Source organism: Haliotis rubra, unplaced genomic scaffold (genome assembly GCF_003918875.1).
Source record: "Haliotis rubra isolate DU_JTF1 unplaced genomic scaffold, ASM391887v1 Scf54, whole genome shotgun sequence".
Taxonomy (NCBI): Eukaryota; Metazoa; Mollusca; class Gastropoda; order Lepetellida; family Haliotidae; genus Haliotis; species Haliotis rubra.
The window spans coordinates 1,966,916-1,987,687 of NW_025767235.1; the positions used below are offsets into that span (position 1 = coordinate 1,966,916).

General features: G+C 39.6%; 2 protein-coding genes and 1 long non-coding RNA gene across 5 annotated transcripts in view; 1 reads left to right on the plus strand and 2 right to left on the minus strand.

Annotated features, from left to right (window-relative positions):
* Positions 1–782: 782 nt before the first annotated feature.
* LOC124253384 (galactose-1-phosphate uridylyltransferase-like) lies at positions 783–17,480 on the minus strand. The gene is made up of 10 exons (XM_046687136.1): positions 17,383–17,480; positions 13,982–14,151; positions 12,857–12,932; positions 11,213–11,391; positions 10,116–10,172; positions 8,239–8,361; positions 7,405–7,537; positions 5,903–5,986; positions 5,070–5,224; positions 783–1,882 (listed from the first exon to the last, which is right to left on the minus strand). Exons 1-10 carry the CDS (start codon positions 17,402–17,404, stop codon positions 1,823–1,825), a joined length of 1,059 nt encoding a protein of 352 aa, XP_046543092.1. The 5' UTR covers positions 17,405–17,480; the 3' UTR covers positions 783–1,822.
* LOC124253385 lies at positions 8,368–10,109 on the minus strand. Its single transcript, XR_006892198.1, has 3 exons — positions 9,147–10,109; positions 8,972–9,096; positions 8,368–8,786 (listed from the first exon to the last, which is right to left on the minus strand). It is a non-coding gene; the product is annotated as an uncharacterized LOC124253385 (long non-coding RNA).
* A 74-nt stretch (positions 17,481–17,554) lies between the features above and the next one.
* The window catches only part of LOC124253423 (leucine-rich repeat-containing protein 49-like), a 63,372-nt gene continuing 60,154 nt past the window's right edge, over positions 17,555–20,772 (plus strand). For all 3 annotated transcript variants that reach the window (XM_046687188.1, XM_046687187.1, XM_046687186.1), the window contains exon 1: positions 17,555–17,945. Coding sequence is in view for 1 of the 3 variants with exons in the window: in XM_046687186.1 (XP_046543142.1) it covers positions 17,898–17,945 (48 nt within the window). In the remaining 2 variants the exon portion in view is untranslated. The remainder of the gene's footprint in view (positions 17,946–20,772) is intronic.

Below are 20,772 nucleotides of genomic sequence, written 5' to 3' on the forward strand. Positions count from 1 at the left end.
TCCTTCCTGTAATAGTCAGAGGCGTTACTCAGAGTTTGCTAATACTACCCCAAATCACGACACTTGGTGAGAACTTCGGAACCACTTTACATCAACGACCACCTCTTGACCTTCTTTTTCTGGTGATCCTATAAAACTGGAACTTTGATTCGTCTGTAAAATTCACATTTGAAAAGCCTTTACCCTGCATGTCTGTGCACCATTGGAGCTTTTCCTCCATATGCGCTGCTGTCATTAATGTGATTTGGGGGCCTGGCAAACCAGCTGTGTCAGCAGTATTCATGCTAAATCATGTGGACTGTAAATATACAGATTTGGGCCTGGCAAACCAGTTGTGTCAGCAGTATTTATGCTAAATCATGTGGACTGTAAATATACAGATTTGGGCCTGGCAATCCAGTTGTGTCAGCAGTATTTATACTAAATCACATGGACTGTCAATATACAGATTTGGGCCTGGCAATCCAGCTGTGTCAGCAGTATTTATGCCATATCACGTGGACTGTAAATATACAGATTTGGGGGCCTGGCAAACCAGCTGTGTCAGCAGTACTTATGCTAAATGACGTGGACTGTAAATATGCAGATTTGGGCCTGGCAAGCCAGCTGTGTCAGCAGGAGCAAGGATTCATGCAGTCAAGTAGGGAAGCCACACAAGGTCACACACTGTGACCATTCTCAGAGTAAGTCATCTTCCCTTACAAGCATGGGGTGTTGGGCATCTATTCGTACCACACACCCAGACACTCCTTCAAACCTTGTACTGAATAACAAACCAGCCATCAGCTAATATATTCTTTATTGTGTGTAGAGAATGTAAAATACATAAATCGGTCTTGATAAATATTTTGGCATGAATATTTCCCTGACTGAGTTAGTCAATAAGGACATGAATGTTATAGACAACAATCTCGTAAACCCATCCCTCTTGTTCTCAAGTTATCGCTCTGTGAGATTACACTGTCAAGCTTTCTGCAAGGAGATTCAAATCTCAGAGTATGATATACAAAACACACATCTCAGAGTATATGAGTAACTATATATACAGCTATATATATATAATGAATATTAAAGCTTTGAAAACAGATCTTCATTCCGTGAATGAGACGTTGTCACAATGCGAGCGAACAAAGTAAGTAACTTGGGGTCTGTACTGCTTTGAACAATATTTCAGTTGTAAGGTTGTCTTAAATGTTTACCCCTTTTGTGAAACCCATCTGCTGGTATAGCACTGACAATCCTTGGAATATGATCAGAGCAATTCTGAGATTCAAAGCATGATACTTGTTTTCTGGCATTCAAGAGATCAGTACAACTGTTATTAATATTAAACACATCCTTCAGCAATATCTCCTGTCTCATTACAATCGTGATCTTTGTGCTCACTACACATAGCATGAAGACACCTATGACAGGTCAGAACCACCTTTCATGCAATAAGCAGGCAGTGAAAGTAACAGTCTGAGTGTAATTTAAAATCATGCAACCTCAAAATGGTTAACAAGAAGGTTGGAGACTTTCACAGTCATCGACCTTCCCTCAGGTAAACAAAGGTTAATCTCAGTATTACACTAAAGTTTGATTGCCACCTGATACCTGACTTGCTAATTACTACACACATTAGCATAGATCCACTTTCATAAAACATAACAATAACACTTCACGCCAGACAAAAGTGTATGATTAGTGAGGCCAATATTAACATCCCTTGGCAGTGTTTTCAGGACTGTAACACAAACAATGGGTTCACACCACTACAAGACATCTACACAAGGCACAGCACCTTCCTCCTACAGTCAGCAACAACCTACACACTGCGTCATCATGACTGTTCTGTCAGCTTATAGTGAACTTCAGATAATGCCCGTAGTTTCTCAGCAGCCTGTGAATGAAACATTGTACATACTAAAGTTTGAACATTTACGATATGAGGCTTGATGACATTCTGTAGCTCATAGGGCTGTAACGATGCATCGAAATATTGATGGATTGCAATTGTTGAGTCTCCGATAGCAATTAATCGATTGTAGAAACGAATTGACTTCCATTGATAAATGCACAGCGCAAAATTGTTATCAAATATTTATGTTGTTTTGTATTTTTTTATTGTTTGGTTGCAGACTTGCAGCTACATTGAGTTTATGTTTTAACTGTTTACTTGATCTGGGTTTTAAGTTTCTTGTCAGTTATCAAAAGAGACTGAAACTACTTCATTTTGTTTATATTACATATAAACTATACATTCATTTGGGAAATGACTTCGAATGAAACAATTCAAAGAGAAAAAACCTATTGCAATAGTTGGTCGCAATAGACTATCACTATCGCAATAGTACGCTACTATATTCTATCGCTATCGCAATAGTACGCTACTATAGACTATCGCTATCGCAATAGTACGCTACTATAGACTATCGCTATCGCAATAGTACGCTACTATAGACTATCACTATCGCAATAGTACGCTACTATAGACTATCACTATCGCAATAGTACGCTACTATAGACTATCACTATCGCAATAGTACGCTACTATAGACTATCACTATCGCAATAGTATAGCTACTATAGACTACTATAGACTATCACTATCGCAATAGTACACTACTATACTATCACTACTATAGTACACTATCTATCACAATCGCAATAGTACACTACTATAGACTATCACTATCGCAATAGTACGCTACTATAGACTATCACTATCGCAATAGTACGCTACTATAGACTATCACTATCGCAATAGTACGCTACTATAGACTATCACTATCGCAATAGTTGTTTCCCCTCAATAGTCACCCATGTAGCTCACCTCCATTATTACAACATTATAGATCAAGTCCTGATATTTTGCAAATCTAAATAATACATGAATACACAATTCCTTTTAGAAAATGGTCAAATGGTAACACGTTCTATATGGGATTACACTTTCTCAGTAAAGTAAAGATTTTAAAGTCACATCTGGACTTCGAGGGTGTTATCACAAGTACCACATGTTTCTGTCCACAAGTACACAAGAGACACTTTATGCCACAGAACACAGTTAATGGATGAGTCTTAAAAATGATAGCAATATCTAAAATCAACCCACCTGTTCTGCTGTAAGATTCCCAACTACAGTTTAACCCACCTGTTCTGCTGTAAGATTCCCAACTACAGTTTAACTCACCTGTTCTGCTGTAAGATTCCCAACTACAGTCAAACTCACCTGTTCTGCTGTAAGATTCCCAACTACAGTTTAACCCACCTGTTCTGCTGTAAGATTCCCAACTACAGTTTAACCCACCTGTTCTGCTGTGAGATTCCCAACTACAGTTTAACTCACCTGTTCTGCTGTAAGATTCCCAACTACAGTCCAACTCACCTGTTCTGCTGTAAGATTCCCAACTACAGTCCAACTCACCTGTTCTGCTGTAAGATTCCCAAATACAGTTTAACTCCACCTGTTCTGCTGTAAGATTCCCAACTACAGTCCAACTCACCTGTTCTGATGTAAGATTCCCAACTACAGTCCAACTCACCTGTTCTGCTGTAAGATTCCCAACTACAGTTTAACTCACCTGTTCTGCTGTAAGATTCCCAACTACAGTCCAACTCACCTGTTCTGCTGTAAGATTCCCAACTACAGTCCAACTCACCTGTTCTGCTGTAAGATTCCCAACTACAGTCCAACCCACCTGTTCTGCTGTAAGATTCCCAACTACAGTTTAACCCACCTGTTCTGCTGTAAGATTCCCAACTACAGTCCAACTCACCTGTTCTGCTGTAAGATTCCCAACTACAGTTTAACTCACCTGTTCTGCTGTAAGATTCCCAACTACAGTCCAACTCACCTGTTCTGCTGTAAGATTCCCAACTACAGTCCAACTCACCTGTTCTGCTGTAAGATTCCCAACTACAGTCCAACCCACCTGTTCTGCTGTAAGATTCCCAACTACAGTTTAACTCACCTGTTCTGCTGTAAGATTCCCAACTACAGTTTAACCCACCTGTTCTGCTGTAAGATTCCCAACTACAGTCCAACTCACCTGTTCTGCTGTAAGATTCCCAACTACAGTCCAACTCACCTGTTCTGCTGTAAGATTCCAACTAACTACAGTTTAACCCACCTGTTCACCTGTTCTTGCTGTAAGATTCCCAACTACAGTCCAACTCACCTGTTCTGCTGTAAGATTCCCAACTACAGTCCAACTCACCTGTTCTGCTGTAAGATTCCCAACTACAGTTTAACCCATCTGTTCTGCTGTGAGATTCCCAACTACAGTTTAACCCACCTGTTCTGCTGTAAGATTCCCAACTACAGTCCAACCCACCTGTTCTGCTGTAAGATTCCCAACTCACAGTTCCTGTAAGAACTCACCTGTTCTGCTGTGAGATTCCCAACTACAGTTTAACCCATCTGTTCTGCTGTAAGATTCCCAACTACAGTCCAACCCACCTGTTCTGCTGTAAGATTCCCAACTACAGTCCAACTCACCTGTTCTGCTGTAAGATTCCCAACTACAGTTCAACTCACCTGTTCTGCTGTAAGATTCCCAACTACAGTTTAACCCACCTGTTTCTGCTGTAAGATTCCCAACTACAGTCCAACCCACCTGTTCTGCTGTAAGATTCCCAACTACAGTCCAACTCACCTGTTCTGCTGTGAGATTCCCAACTACAGTTTAACCCATCTGTTCTGCTGTGAGATTCCCAACTACAGTCCAACCCACCTGTTCTGCTGTAAGATTCCCAACTACAGTCCAACTCACCTGTTCTGATGTAAGATTCCCAACTACAGTTCAACCCACCTGTTCTGCTGTAAGATTCCCAACTACAGTCAAACTCACCTGTTCTGCTGTAAGATTCCCAACTACAGTCCAACCCACCTGTTCTGCTGTAAGATTCCCAACTACAGTTTAACCCACCTGTTCTGCTGTGAGATTCCCAACTACAGTTCAACTCACCTGTTCTGCTGTAAGATTTCCAACTACAGTTCAACTCACCTGTTCTGCTGCAAGATTCCCAACTACAGTTCAACCCACCTGTTCTGCTGTAAGATTCCCAACTTCAGTCCAACTCACCTGTTCTGCTGTAATATCTCTCTGTGACTGGGCCAGCATCTCATACCCAACCATGAACTTTTTCACTGTTGCTGACCTCAACAAGGGTGGATAATACAGTGCATGAAGTTGCCAGTGCTGGTTGTCTCCCTTTAGACGCTCTCCAGTGGGTGCACCTGAGACGAAACATGAAATTTGTGGAATCATTATCAAGCAATCAGTAGTGACAGGATCAGATGCAGGCAGCCTAAACCTTCTTGTCCAGTGAGAAACAGGCTGTCTGCTTATAACACTGAAATATCCTAAACATAGATTCCATTCAATATCAGCAATATCCATGTTTCCAGTATTCTAACCAGTGTATGAAATAAGCCAAAAACACAGCCAGACATCCAGGCTGGTAACTTCAAAATGTTACCAGCAATGGTAACTTCAAAATGTTACCAGCCCAAAATGGATTTAAACAGACCAGGCAATACAAAGATAATAATAATTTTTAGTTACAATGAATAATTTACTTAATTTAAGACATATATTTACTCCGCGCATCGATAGGTGTCTCTGTTTGACTTTGAGTATGTCAACACAGTGCTTTGAGCTTGCGATACAATAGTTCAATGTTCAAACAGTAATTGTCAAGTCTAAATGTAACGCTCAGTTTCAAAAATAGATTTTAAGATATGGTGAATTTACTCAGATGTATGAAACATGTTATCTAAATTTTTTACCACACCATCGCGCTGGCTAGCTGTATATTTAGACCGTCCGTCAGCAATTCTAGCACATCTTGGGAGGTCGGACAGGCCTTATTTCATACACTGTTATAACGCCTGACAATGTCTGGTAATACTCACCATGCCAACCCATGGAGTAGGGAAACGACACATCAAACATGTTGTCGTACTTGGACAGCAGTTTCTTCATGATATCAGCTAACGCTGTAAACCAAGACAGTATACGTGAGTGGACTTATCACAATAGTCCAGCTATGGTGGCCTGGAAATGGTCAAATCTTGATCAGGTAAACAAGTAACTGTTATCTGAATGTGCTACAGCACCTGATGAAACAGAATGAACTATATCACACATTGTGATCAGATGAAACAGAATGAACTATATCACACATTGTGATCAGATGAAACAGAATGAATATATCACACATTGTGATCAGATGAAACAGAATGAACTATATCACACATTGTGATCAGATGAAACAGAATGAACTATATCACACATTGTGATCAGATGAAACACAATGAACTATATCACACACTTGGAATGCGGGGAATCGAACCCGGGTCTTTGGCATGACGAGCGAATGTTTTGACCACTAGGGTACCCTATTGCCCCATATCACACACTGATATTCTATAGGGCAGTCATCACCAACAGCAGACTTACTTAAGGGATCCCTTCTGTCTAGGATTCCCCATGGGGATCAACACACTGGTGATTACACTGTCAGGCTTTTCTCAGGCTATATCTGAACTATACTCAAGAAAATACACAAATAAAGAAAGATTTCAGCTGTCAGTATAAGAAGATTGGTACCTTGTTGCCAATTATACTGTTGCCCATGGTATCAATGCCTGAAAGACTTACACACCAGCCTGTTGTCATAAGGCAACAATTAATGAAACTAACTTTTGTTTCATAGTTATTTCCAGCCGCAGCAATATTCTAGCTATATGATGGCTGCCTGTCGACATATACTGGACCAGTTAAGAAGGTTATGATTATGAGTCTGCTCAACCATGTTGTTTATTCTTGAAACATGTGAGGTGAGCTACTGTACCCTAGTGTCCCTACAGGGTAGTCATATTATAAGTTGTTCACTGGTCTCGAGGGGGCTGATGTACCCTCGATGTTTGTTTATGTTCCCTGAGCCCGAAGGACCACTGAACAACATATTCATCTTACCAAACACCTCAATGGTAATTTTGAACTGTTTGAAGCACGGGTATCGGACCATAGTATGGAGTACCAGACGATAAGACGACAAGAAAAACAAATTTAGATTCATCTCCCTTCCATGGATTTGCATTCGCAAAACCTCGGTAATTGCCGTACATAATACGTGATTCACTGTTATTCGAATTAATAATTACTACTACGAAGTACCAAATGAGTTCGGCATTCACAGCAGGGTACATAGAAAATGTTACTCGCTTGTAAGCAGGGTACATTGAAAATAGTAGAAGAGCGCTCAGCCAATCAGAAAACGACATTTGTGTGAGGCAACATAAATAGAAATGTGCCATTATTGATGTGACTGTACAGCAATATTCTGCTTGGGTATGCTGGTGGATTGGACAATACACTCTGAGGAAAGACACTTTGTTCAGCCACAACTCACAGTCTCTCTCAGTGTCTGTGAGGTCTTCGATTCGCAGGACGTGACGTTTGGGCAGCAGCATTGTCTCATATGGCCAGACAGCCCAGTAAGGGACAAGCCACACCCAGTGGTCATTCTCCAGCACAACACGCTCCTGAAACAATACAAACACTAGAAAACAAAAGTTTGGTTTTCACAGCGGCATCATGCACAACATTAGCAATGAAATAACAGGAAGACTGGAAACAGCATATTGAGCATAAGCTATAACAACATTCTCAAACAGCAATGAGGTAACAGAAATACACACCCTCAAATCAGAACATACCACAGAAACAACATTCTCCAGCACATCATCCATGAGGTTACAGAAATACATGCCATCAAATCACACATGCCTTAAACAACAGAACAACATCACATCACATGTTACAGAAATATACACCCTCCAAATCAACCGCGTCTTAAACAACAGAAACAACATTTCTCCAGCAGAAATACATCATCCATGAGGTCAAGCACAGCATCCATGGGGTAACAGAAATACACACCCTCCAAATCAGAACATACCTTAAACAGAAACAACATTCTCCAGCACAAATACATACCCTCCAAATCAACACATGTCTTAAACAACAGAAACAACAGTCCTAATCTGTCTCTGCAAGAGCCAACCAACAGCAGGTGAGTAGAGTGTTCCACCATACAAGCATAAGCATAGCTCAACCAAAAACTGTCCAAGTCACTCACAGGCCATTTTGTGGATTCTGCCAACTGTTGCTTAGGCACATTGCCTGTCTACAAGTTACAACATAAATCCCAAACACAGTAAGTCGGGCAGAGGTGACCACTTACCTTCTTACTGAGTTCCTTTTCTGTATAATCCACCAGCATGGGTTTGTTGTACTTGTCGTAGAATTCCTTCTGTGTCTTGTCCTTCACAGACAGTTCATTGGGCAGGAAGGAGCTGCACCACACCTGCAACAGGGCTGATTACTGACACCTGCAATAGGGCTGATTACTGACACCTGCAATACAGCTGATTACTGACACCTGCAATACAGCTGATTACTGACACCTGCAACAGGGCTGATTACTGACACCTGCAATAGGGCTGATTACTGACACCTGCAATAGGGCTGATTACCGACACCTGCAATACAGCTGATTACCGACACCTGCAATAGGGCTGATTACTGACACCTGCAATAGGGCTGATTACTGACACCTGCAATACAGCTGATTACCGACACCTGCAATACAGCTGATTACTGACACCTGCAATAGGGCTGATTACTGACACCTGCAATACAGCTGATTACCGACACCTGCAATACAGCTGATTACTGACACCTGCAATAGGGCTGATTACTGACACCTGCAATAGGGCTGATTACTGACACCTGAGGGCTGACCAACACCTGCAATAGGGCTGATAACTGACACCTGCAATAGGGCTGATTACTGACACCTGCAATAGGGCTGATTACTGACACCTGCATACAGCTTATTACTGACACCAATACCTGCAAATAGGGCTGATTACTGACACCTGCAATAGGGCTATTAGACACCTGATTACTGACACCTGCAATACAGCTGATTACTGACACCTGCAATAGGGCTGATTACTGACACCTGCAATAGGGCTGATTACTGACACCTGCAATACAGCTGATTACTGACACCTGCAATAGGGCTGATTACTGACACCTGCAATAGGGCTGATTACTGACACCTGCAATAGGGCTGATTACCGACACCTGCAATACAGCTGATTACTGAACATGCTGCTTGTGCTTGTTGTTTTATACCACACTCACTCCTTTTACAGATATTGAACAATTCACCAAACAATCCAGTGACTCATATCGTTAGCCATGGATGTAAGGATGACACACAATCACCTAGGTGATGTAGCCTGACCACCCCATCCATTTTGTTTCCTCTTGTCATCAGTATTCCTAACAAGGCAGTGGTGAGCTGCATCAGGTTTCACCCTATAACTATACATCATCCTAATGGAGGCCCAAACTAATGAAGATCACAGATGTTTAACATATAGTCGGCACTGGAACGATGCTAACAGACCAGGGCCCGTTCCTCAAAGCGATCGTAGCGCTATGCCAATCATAACACTATGTTAAAGTATGGGGGTTACGATCGTCTTAGCAATACGCTCGCTTTGAGGAATGGGGCCTAGGAATCATAAATTTGGATAGAAACCCATGCAGATCCTGATGCAGATTAGGGATGTAACTCTACACAGAGTGATGCAGTGCCTCAGACCACTGTGCCACCCTGCTCCCTACCTGTGACAAGGAGTCTTGGATTTCCCCAGATATGTAAGTTCACAAGATATACAGTCCAAATCAGAACATAGATCATGAATTACCCGCCAAACAAAAATGACAGTGCATTTGCTTCATTCTTTTTAAGTAACACAGTGAAGATATCAGGTCATGCAATACACTAATTTAGTCCCTCCAAAGCAGCTCTGTATGCTTACACATTAGTCACCTGTTGCAGGGAGTTTAAGCATTTGGCATAACTATAATACTACCATAATCCATAAACAACTGGGTAAAGATATGCTTATAATGTATGACACAAATTTCTTCAAACTTTATCATTAATATTAAACACTTGTTAATCATGACAGGAATCAATGATCTCTTGAACCACGGCCTATGTCATTCTGTTCCCTGGTAACCTCAGGTTACTATGGTTACCTGGCAGTGAGGGTGAGGGTTGGAACATCCCATCATTGCTCCCTTGTTCTCAAACAACTGAAAACCAAATGATATCAGTTAGTGTAGGTTCGTAAAGCCCCTTCCCACTTTGTGTTATGCAGGTGAGAGAATGCTGTTTGATGGCACTCATCATGCAACATGCATAGAATCCACATCGGACAACATCAGCAATCTAGAAATAACTTTAAAATGCTAAACAGTGGCAATGTAAAAGGCCCTGATCATTTTTTCCACTATACCGGGCCAGCTTATTTATTTTTAAATAACAGCATTATTAAACTGGAAAATCAACTGGGGATACATGATATACAAATTTGCTGCCCGACAGAAAAAGCACTGGACACGGGCAATGGGTTATTTCCACCTCTGTGACTGGGGATGTTAGGATGCTGGGAAGCCACCAAGCTTGACGCTACCATCTGTCACTCCCCTGGCTTCATCACCACTATCGGGGCGGTGGGGTAGCCTAGTGGTTAAAGCGTTGGCTTGTCACGACGAAGACCCGGGTTCGATTCCCCACATGGGCACAATGTGTGAAGCCCATTTCTGGTGTACCCCGCCGTGATATTGCTGGAATATTGCTAAAAGCAGCGTAAAACCATACTCACTCACTCACTCATCACCACTATCAGTGGGGACAAGGACAGTGCTATTATAAGAATCATGGAAACATGACCTCAAACCCAGAATAGCATGGCATGTTATAAAACTGTCTATGGGAATACCATTACTGTAAATACTCGAATTCATTACTACTGATTCACTATTCTTTTTATTTCCAAGACAAATTAAGTCTTGCTTGTTTCATCTGATAGGGTCTTGACTACATATGGAATAGCACCACACTTTCTCCATACATTCTACCTATACAAAGTACAAGGGAGAGTATTAGAGAAGGGTCTTGACAGGTATCACAGTCATCACTTGTAGACAGAATGGTCAATCAGTTGCATCATGCATGGTTGTAAAGCTTCAAGCAGAGTGTTGAGCTGTAAGGAGCTTGCTATCCTGTCCTGGAGACAACGTCTATGACAGAGTACCCTGCAACTAATTTAGTGGTATGTAGATGTTGTCACCTGCACCCACAGGAACTTCTTGCCCAGGTCCACATTCAGCTCCGCCCAGGCGTCGATGACCTTGCGCACCTCGGTGTGAGACATGATGGGGAGGGTGAGATCAGACCAGGGGTGGAAACACATCACCTTGCAGGTGCCATACGCTGGTGCAGCCTGGAACAGTGGGTCATCACTCGGGGCTGTGGACAAAATACAGAACATACTTCTCAAGTGATAACCTTTAACAACTGGTATGGACAGACAATATTAGTTAACACAGTTACCATTGGGATCGGTAGAAACAAAATATTGCAATGTCTGGCCAGGGTCTTACTGATGAAGGTGATAAAGGACAATAGTTAATGAGTGTTTCTTGATTCGTGAAACTGCATCGAGTTTGTTAAACTATTAATTCTGATAAACATGCAACATTTCCTACCCCATAAGGGAAAACAACCTAAATACATATGACATATTCAAGATATAGCACACTCTTGAACTTGTGACCAGTATAAAATCTTTACCTTGAGTGGAGCAAGGGAGACAACCCAACTTAGCATTTCAAAGTGAAATTGGGTGCCTATGGGCCACCTGTTGGCCAGCACATGAACAATAACACCACAACCACCATGGAACTGAAGCACTGTCATTGTTAAATGTTGTAAGTAATTAATTCCCACAAATCCCTCTTTCTTCCTTGTCAGTTGAGAGAAGAAACACACTTTATGTTGATTGATGTTGTAAACATCACTGGAAGTATAAGAAGTTGTGTGGGTGAAAAGTACTTAAAATTTTTAGATTTAGTTCAAATAACAAATAACAGTATTAATAATAATATTTAAGTGTCTGGGACCCCCATTTTGTTGTCCAGGACCCCTGAAAATTAAGAGTATGAGTCCCAGGGACCCTCCAATACAGGACTCCATGTAAATCCCTGTGTTACTTCCCTTGATCAAACATCACAACTGTTACAATTGTTTTGTCATTCATGAGATTCTGCCCATATATGTATGGTCTTACAATGATTTGATAGAATTTGTAGCAATTTAAAGAACTACCTTGCTCAACTCGATCTACTGATTAACTGATAACCAGACTGATCTAGGTATCACAGCCGGGAGTTATAGTGTTCATAGCAAGCAAGGATACTCAAGGCTTACCCTACAGCCTTTGAAGCTAGACACCCTAAGGCCAAAAACAAAGTTGCGGTTCCGATTACACCTCTTTAAAATTTAGGGTAGGTAGGTAGGTAGGAAGGAATATTTGTTTTTACATTTATTTTTAGAAGTAAAGTATGAACTAATAACACATTTATCAATGTGTAATTGTTTATTCAATCAAGCTTGCGGCCATCATGTCGACATGCTCTATCAGAATGACCGATGTCCACTGGTGCTGGGAAAACAAAGGTATCTGAATGCTTATTTTATTCATACCTCGTAAAACAAACTAGGGTCGGCACCAGAATTGAGGGTCGGTCAGGTAATCAGAATAACAACACTTTTTTTTAGGCCTAAATATTACATGGCAAATGGCACCACTGTGTCATCCATGTCCTAAAACCTTGAAGAATCTTCTGGTTCCTGTTAATTATATGTGCAGCTGATATGGTAAAAATAAGAGCTTGTATAATCAATCTTAAATAAACTAAATAAGTGAACTTACGAGGAGCAGGACCCTCTTCAAGCATGGCTGGGAAGTCATTCTTAAACACGTAGGTACTTTCATAATCTGCGTTCACCTAGAATAAAGAGACAGAGAGACCAGGTGCTGATTAAAATATCAGTGTGAACAATGTAATGTAATGGTGTGTAATGATATACATCACTGTTCCTCAGAGTACTGACTGACTGAGTTTGGTTTTACGCTGCTTTTAGCAATATTCTAGCAACATCACGGCGGGGAACACCAGAAATGGGCATCACAAATTGTACCCTTGTGGGGATTCAAACCCGGGTCTTCGGCGTGACGAGCTAACGCTTTAACCACTAGGCTACCCCACCGCCCCGTTCCTCAGGGTAACAGGTGATGGAGATAGTAGTAGTAGTACCATGTGAATCACACAGAACAAAACTGATTGTACCACATCTGTGAGATGTTTAGTTTTACGCCACACTCAGCAATATTCCAGCTATATGGTAAATCAGTCACAGAACAATCCAGTGAAACAGCATGAGCATTCTGCTTAAACCCGATGACATGTGTCAACCAAGTCAGCGAGCCTGACCACCCGATCCCATTAGTCGCCTCTTACGACAAGCATGGGTTACTGAAGATCAATATTCTAACCCGGACCTTCACGGGTATCATCTGGATCAGTGAAGGGAGGATTACAGGAAGTGGTGGCACGCAGGAGTAGGGCTACTGGGCCACTGATGCTGAAAATAGCTATAACCATGAAGACTAATAATCAGTACATGAAGGAGAAAGATTTCTTATCTGTGACTGAATAGTATGTGCTGAGCAGGACATATTGTGACGTATCAGTCGTTGTTTGATCAGGAATCTTAAACTTGGGGAGTAAATAATGCAGTATACAATTTCATGGATAACAACTTCTTTAATGCATAGAGTGACATTTCAATGTAGAATCCTATTCTGTTATCAAGCTACAAGTGTTATCCATAAAGCCATATACTTCGTTATGTATCAGTCATGACTTTCTGACAACCTGGGCACAAGCCATTTACCTGCTATCCTAGAAACAGTGACATGAATTATCATTACATACTAACGAAAGGCATGAAAGACACATGCCCTTATGAATTCTATACAGTGTAGATAACCTACCTCTCCATTAGACCGAGTTGCCCCTGGGCACAGTGGGTTCTTTGGGTCATGTCTTGGCACCTTCTCCGCTTCCAGTTTTTCAACCTGTCCTTTCCATGGTCGCTTGGCGCGATGTGGGGACACCAGTACCCAGTCTCCACGGAGAGGGTTGAACCGTATATGCTGATGTTCTGAAAGAAGAGCATTGAGTTTTAAGTTAGTAGACTCAAAAATGATGTAATATCATTGTCCAGACAAAACATATCAATGTATATCAAATGTGTAAGATCGCTGTGAGGTTAAATCCAGGAAAACATCATATAATTATTACTGTCATCAAAAATATACTTGACAGACACTTAAGAAAGATGCTAGAATAGAAGAGATCTGTATTCATCTCCAGTAGAAATCACATCACACTAAGCACTGAGAATAGTCTTCTGTAAACATGGTAAAAGTACATGTTATGTAATGTATATAATTAATTTCTTTCAGGGGCCGTGAGGTAGCTTAATGGTTGAGCATCCACTCGTCATGCTGAAGACCTGGGTTCGATTCCACACATGGGTACAATGTGTGAAGCCCATTTCTGGTGTTCGTCGTGGTGATATTGCTGGAATATTGCTAAAAGCGTCGTAAAACCAAACTCACCCACTCACTTTTTTTCAGACTTGGCATGTAGATGCATATGCACCTACCCATGTCTTTAGTAATGGTATCTCAGCGATTGGGGATAATGGAACATGAAATGTTTGTATCTTTGATATGTGTGAGTGAGTGAGTGAGTTTAGTTTTACGCAGCACTCAGCAATATTCCAGCTCTATGGCGTCGGTCTGTAAATAATCGAATCTGGACCAGATAATCCAGTGATCAACTCTTTGATATGTAGCATGTGTATGACGTCCATCATGTGTATTCACTATGTAGTAATGCCATTGTATTTTGTGATAATAATGCTGGGTACATGTACCCATACATTTATTATTTATATTAAAATAACGATTCACGTTTATTCATAATACCTTGGTTGAGTTGATGTGCATAACTACTGCTGTCAGGGAACCAAAATTCGCACTTTGCAGATTATAGACTATCATCTTGACTAGTGTGACCTGAGTTTGGCACCATTCTCACTCCGTTGTGTGAAGTGACACCTATCAGGTGATTGAAGAATAAGGAATAATAATACAAGTTTAAACAATAACAAGCTGCAAGAAGTGTTTATATTGTTAGTTAATGCATTGGTGTTGCATTGGTGAACATCATATCACAGCAAACACATTATAACCCTTCAGAGAATTCTGGAGAAGGAATGGGTGATAACATATTTAGTCAATAAAATGTGAAGCTAGAGATACATCATTACTAGACAAGATGATTTACCTTTGAAATCGCAAGTTAACATTTGTCCTTTGAACAAAGTACATGATTTTTACAGAGGAATCTTCATGTCAAGATGTGGGTGTATTCTGTCTGCTTTAGTAAACCTACATAACGAGACTTACTTTTGACAACTATACTAATTGTCAGTTAATCCTTTGATCTATGCTTTTGCCTACTTCTCTTTCTACGCTTCATGTGCACTTTACATAACATGTAATTCATTCACCCCTCAATCTTAAATTGAATAATTATGACCAGACACAAGAGTGGAGTGAGTGGGTTTAGTTTTACGCTGCACTCAGCAATATTCCAGCTATATGGCGGCGGTCTGTAAACAATCGAGCCTGGACCAGACAATCCAGGGATCAACATCATGAACATCGATCTACGCATTTTGGACACGATGACGTGTCAACCCAGTCAGAAAGCCTGACCACCCCATCCCGTTAGTCGCCTTTTACGAGAAGCATGGGTTACTGAAGATCAATTCGAACGCAGACCTTCACGGGAGACAGTACCATGAATGAGTGCAATATTTCAGCCATATCATGACAACATTACACTACCATGACACCCTCAGGGACAGGGTTGAACATTATTCAAGTGAATGACAACAATTACACAGAGGTAAGGTTTACTGAAGAGAGTAGTACCGTTGCTGTATGAAATTTGCTTGCAAAACTGTTTGTTGCTGATTTGAGTACATAAACTGAATTTCATTATTACAACAATGAAAGAAATTAGGTTCACGTCTATGTTGTATTCTAAACTACATAACTGCATATACACATTTACACAAACAAATTTGCAAAGTTTTCATAAAGCTTCGTCAAGTCCTGTATACATGACATTTTTTATGGATAACAACTTTTTCTATTCTTTTATCCCAACATATTAGAGCTACTTCTGACTCCTTCATCAGGTGAATGCTGAGTAAGTGCAAAGAGTTCATGTATAATATATAAATGACAACACATGGTGGGATTAATGTACAAAGATAACAAAAAAATTATTATTATTTGCAAGTTAGTTACCGTAACAATTAATGTGAGGATTATGATACACAATACAGTAACAGTATTAATAATAATATTTAAGTGTCAGGGACCCCAAATGTGTTGCCCAGGACCCCTGAAAATTAAGAGCATGAGTCCCAGGGACCCTCAAATACATGACTCCATGTAAATCCCTGCAGGATTAATGTACAAGGCTATCAATATAATAACAAAAAAGATTATCAGGAGGGGGTTCAATTAAGTGTGCTGATATAGTGATGACGAGGAGTTGGCTTGTGACACAACCAATACGGCAATCAACAAGTGCATTGTGGTAGACGACATGATTATAGCACAGTGGAGTACACACTGCATAGGTAGATGCCTTGGTCTCTGTTGATGTGGTTAGCATCTTACTTCAGATTTCATTGCTCTCTTGATGTTTCCTCTTTTATCAATGATAGATGTCATCCAATCAAATGTGAAGAGATAAGGGGATTTCCCCTTTTGTCAACAAGGCCATCCTCTACTAGTTTGAAGCCCAGTCTTCTTGGGTCGTTGGAGCTAATTAGCATCATGGGATAATTAAAAAGCACCAGTGAGAAAATTGAAAGTTGGGTGTTGTTTTCCCTTAAGGAAATTATTAATCTTTCCCATAAGTCAATCCAATAAATTCGGTTTCCGTCACCTAGATGCAGCTCAGATATCAGAATGATGTATACTAGCCTTCAAAACTATGAAGGCAATCACACCATCTCACTATGTGATTGAATAACGGTAATTCATAACACTGCAAAAGCAAACATTATGCTGCCAAAATGAAACAGATTACAATAAATCTCATGCCCAGGTGGCATCAGATTATTATCATCTGGACTTGACTGATGACGAATACTACGTGAACATCGGTGGCATAACACGATGACGTTTGACTTACTTCTATTCAATCATGTTTCATCATCTCAATATTGACATATAAGTAAATACACGCTATGCTTCATTCACTGGGAGGCGCAAATCAGTTTTGTAATTATTAAACTAACCTATTGGATCAAAAGCAGACATTGTCTACCAGTATATTAAAATACACAGAATATGTCTTCGGGTGTGAATGCGAGAGAAGAGCCGGTGAGACTTCAAGGTCGGGTCAAAGGTAAATGTCGCGCACCTGTTCCGCTTCCTTTGCGCATGCTCTCTCAGAAAGCTTCCTAAGTTTCAAGATGGCGGCAATGTTTGTGGAATGTGTTTGATAGCATGGGTATCTAACGCGTTGGTGCGCAGCCATGGGATGAAACAACACAGGCAAACGTTTCTTCTGTTTTCCTTGAAATGAACAGAAAGGCATGTTTTGAAAAATGAAAATCACTCCCAGTGCATGATGTTTGATTACACACACGAGTGTTGAACTGCAAACAGTTGTTGAGTGCGACAGATCAGTTGCTCTGATTGACAGGAGATTATCCGAGATAATGAAAACATGCATATCATGTTGTGTGACATTAGGCAGCCTTTTACTCGTAGTGTCAACTTTGGTAGCATAGTGCAGATTCACTGAAGTATGTACAACTACAGTAAACCGAGAAGCAGATTTACAGTTGCAAAAGAGGTATGCGAATAATAAATGTCATGTCATATAATTTTAATGTTTCAATTCGAAGTATGTCTTGATTTGTGTTGTTGAGTTATCAGTTTCAATTTCTGACAGTGTACAAATGACTGTAATTAATAATAATAGATAATTGTCATTTCACAAATAACACGCCACATTTATATAAATGAATTGAAAGATAATCCCAAATACCAATATAACGGAAGCTGTAGGCTGTTATGACAACAAATGCTTGTGAGATGTAAATCATCATTATTGCAAATGTCTCATGTAGTTTCATCTTCTGATGTGTAAATATATATATATATTTTTAGGAGGCATGTGTTAGGATTGTTTAATTTGTAATTCACAAGAACCTTTTATCTCATGAAAATGAAATATCTGTGAATATACTATTATCATTTTTTTAAATTAGTGTGATTCTCATAAATCTTTAAGTTTGACAATCACTGATAGTCTTTAAATACCTATATCTATAGCAAAATGAGTGGAAATATTCATATTTTTAAATTTTTCTAGTCCTACATCATATTAATAATATTTCATTTCTCTTTTTTAATGTACCAGTACTATTTATACAGGAAATTATTTCACCAAATCAAAAGGTAAAAATATTTATCATCACATATTTAGAGTGACATGGCAAAAATCATCCATCTAACCCTGTACACTGACTTCACACCTGCATGGAGGCATTGTGGGAACGTCATGGCTTCAACACTGGCTTGGTTACACAATTATTGGCCAGTCAGTTCAAATAATGATAATGGCAATGAATATCATTGTTTTTATATGATTGTGTAGTTCTGCAAAATGTCAAAATTCTTTACCAAGTGCCAGCATGCCACTAAGGAGGTATGTTTCCCCACTAAGTGGTTGTCACAAAAAGCAGTATAAAATTAGGTCTTCACACTCTTATTATAGAGTCTTAATCACCCTAAACCTTTAACACTGTTTTTCAAAATATTATCCGTAATTAGTCCACTGTCATATGACTTTATCAATTCTGACACTAAGGTATGGTAAAGTCCACAATATGCACACAGTGCCCTGACAAGCTGGAAATCAACAAACAATATACACTTAAGGTTTCAAATTATAATCTTCAGCTTCAGCATACACACTGGAGTTATGAAATATTATTGACAATTTGTAAGAGCAGTCTCTTCAGTGTAAGACTGCCAAGTTTCAGATCCATGTAGTGCCTAACAATGTCTTAATTCATCATTTTTGAAACAACCTTCTGCTGAAAATGTAAGCATTTCTAGCTATTGAGCAATGTTGCTGACCAGCTAACTGACAGCATTTAACTGAGGTCACATCAACTAAATGTCTAATAATATCACATTGATCACAAGACTGCTGTTGTTCCCCTTCTCAAGTTTCACCTGATGCAGTAATACTCAGTAAATCATGTAAATACCATTGCCTGTGTTTTAGAATGTCACATAATCTTTAACTCTAAACAGTACATATTCCATTCAAGGAATAGGATAGTGCCCATTGCTTCACAAAATAATTCATGCTCTGAAATTCTCTGTAAAAATGATATACATGTATCTCAGCATTACAGGCTGACTGGAAGTCCTGACTATGCAGGTAGTGCACACAGATTGAGGTGAAAAAAAACCTAACAGAATTAATTTTCTTTGCAGTGACTTATTTTCAGTACTCATAATCAATTTAAGTTTATTTCTCAAAGTAAACAGTCTCTAACTAGTCTTTACCAGTGGTAAATAAGGTTTGAAGAATTGATCAACTGTTAAGCAAATCAAATAGGAAGAACTTCCATTGTATACTTAACAAACATTACCAGTCATTAAGGATTTGCCGCAATAGCTTTTGATAGCCCTGAACAATATTTAGCTGTCTTGGGCTACCTGACTATTGTAAATGTCAAGAATGTGTTAAGTAATGAAAGAATGTTATTTAAGACTTTTTTAAAAATGCAATCATTCACATAGCAACAGACATATGTAATGCCTGATATGGTTGCATAAAGCACAGTCATTAATGTTATGATCACAAAATAAGTATTGAGAACTGCTGTAAAAGTATATCATATTAACCCTTTTTATGATGTTGAGTATATACATGCCTTTTACATAGCCTGCTGTGTCCATGACTATAATGATAGCATCTCAGTTTATGGCAGATAATGGAACATGGATCTGTATTATGTGTATCTTGTACAAGATGTACAACTTATGTATTTTCAATATGTAGCAGGGCTCAATTTAAGAGATGTTCACCTACTTGCACCAGGTGCAACCTGAGATGAAAACCTAGTTGCACCGACCAAATTCCAATTGCACGGCTTTTATTGTGATATGTAATGAAAGAAATATGCTATTGAATTATCTAGATGTTTTATTCAGAGGTTTACCCACTCAAAAATTGGCTTGCACCTGGTGCCAGTTAGACTAATAACTAGTTTGCACTTTGCAATATTGGATTGCACCAGTGCAAGTAACAAAGCACTAAATCGAGCCCTGTGTAGGGATGTCATCGTTCATCGTGATATGAACGTATCGCTACACTTTTACTGTCAATATTTTATCAGTACAAATTAAGGAGTATCAGTACTAAATCAACTTAACTCACTGCCAGTGAAAAGTTTACTCATGTCAAAATAACCATGTTGAAGATAGACAGTGAGAAGGCTGAAAAGTTTAGACATTTTAGTGGAATCAGCATAGTTAGTATCATTTACATTAAATAGTGTAGAGGCAGATCTTCTTGTAAATTTGTATTTTTATCTGTACACATTGCAGAATAGCTAATTTAGTATTAATCAGTATACTAATATTTCTTGATGTATTTT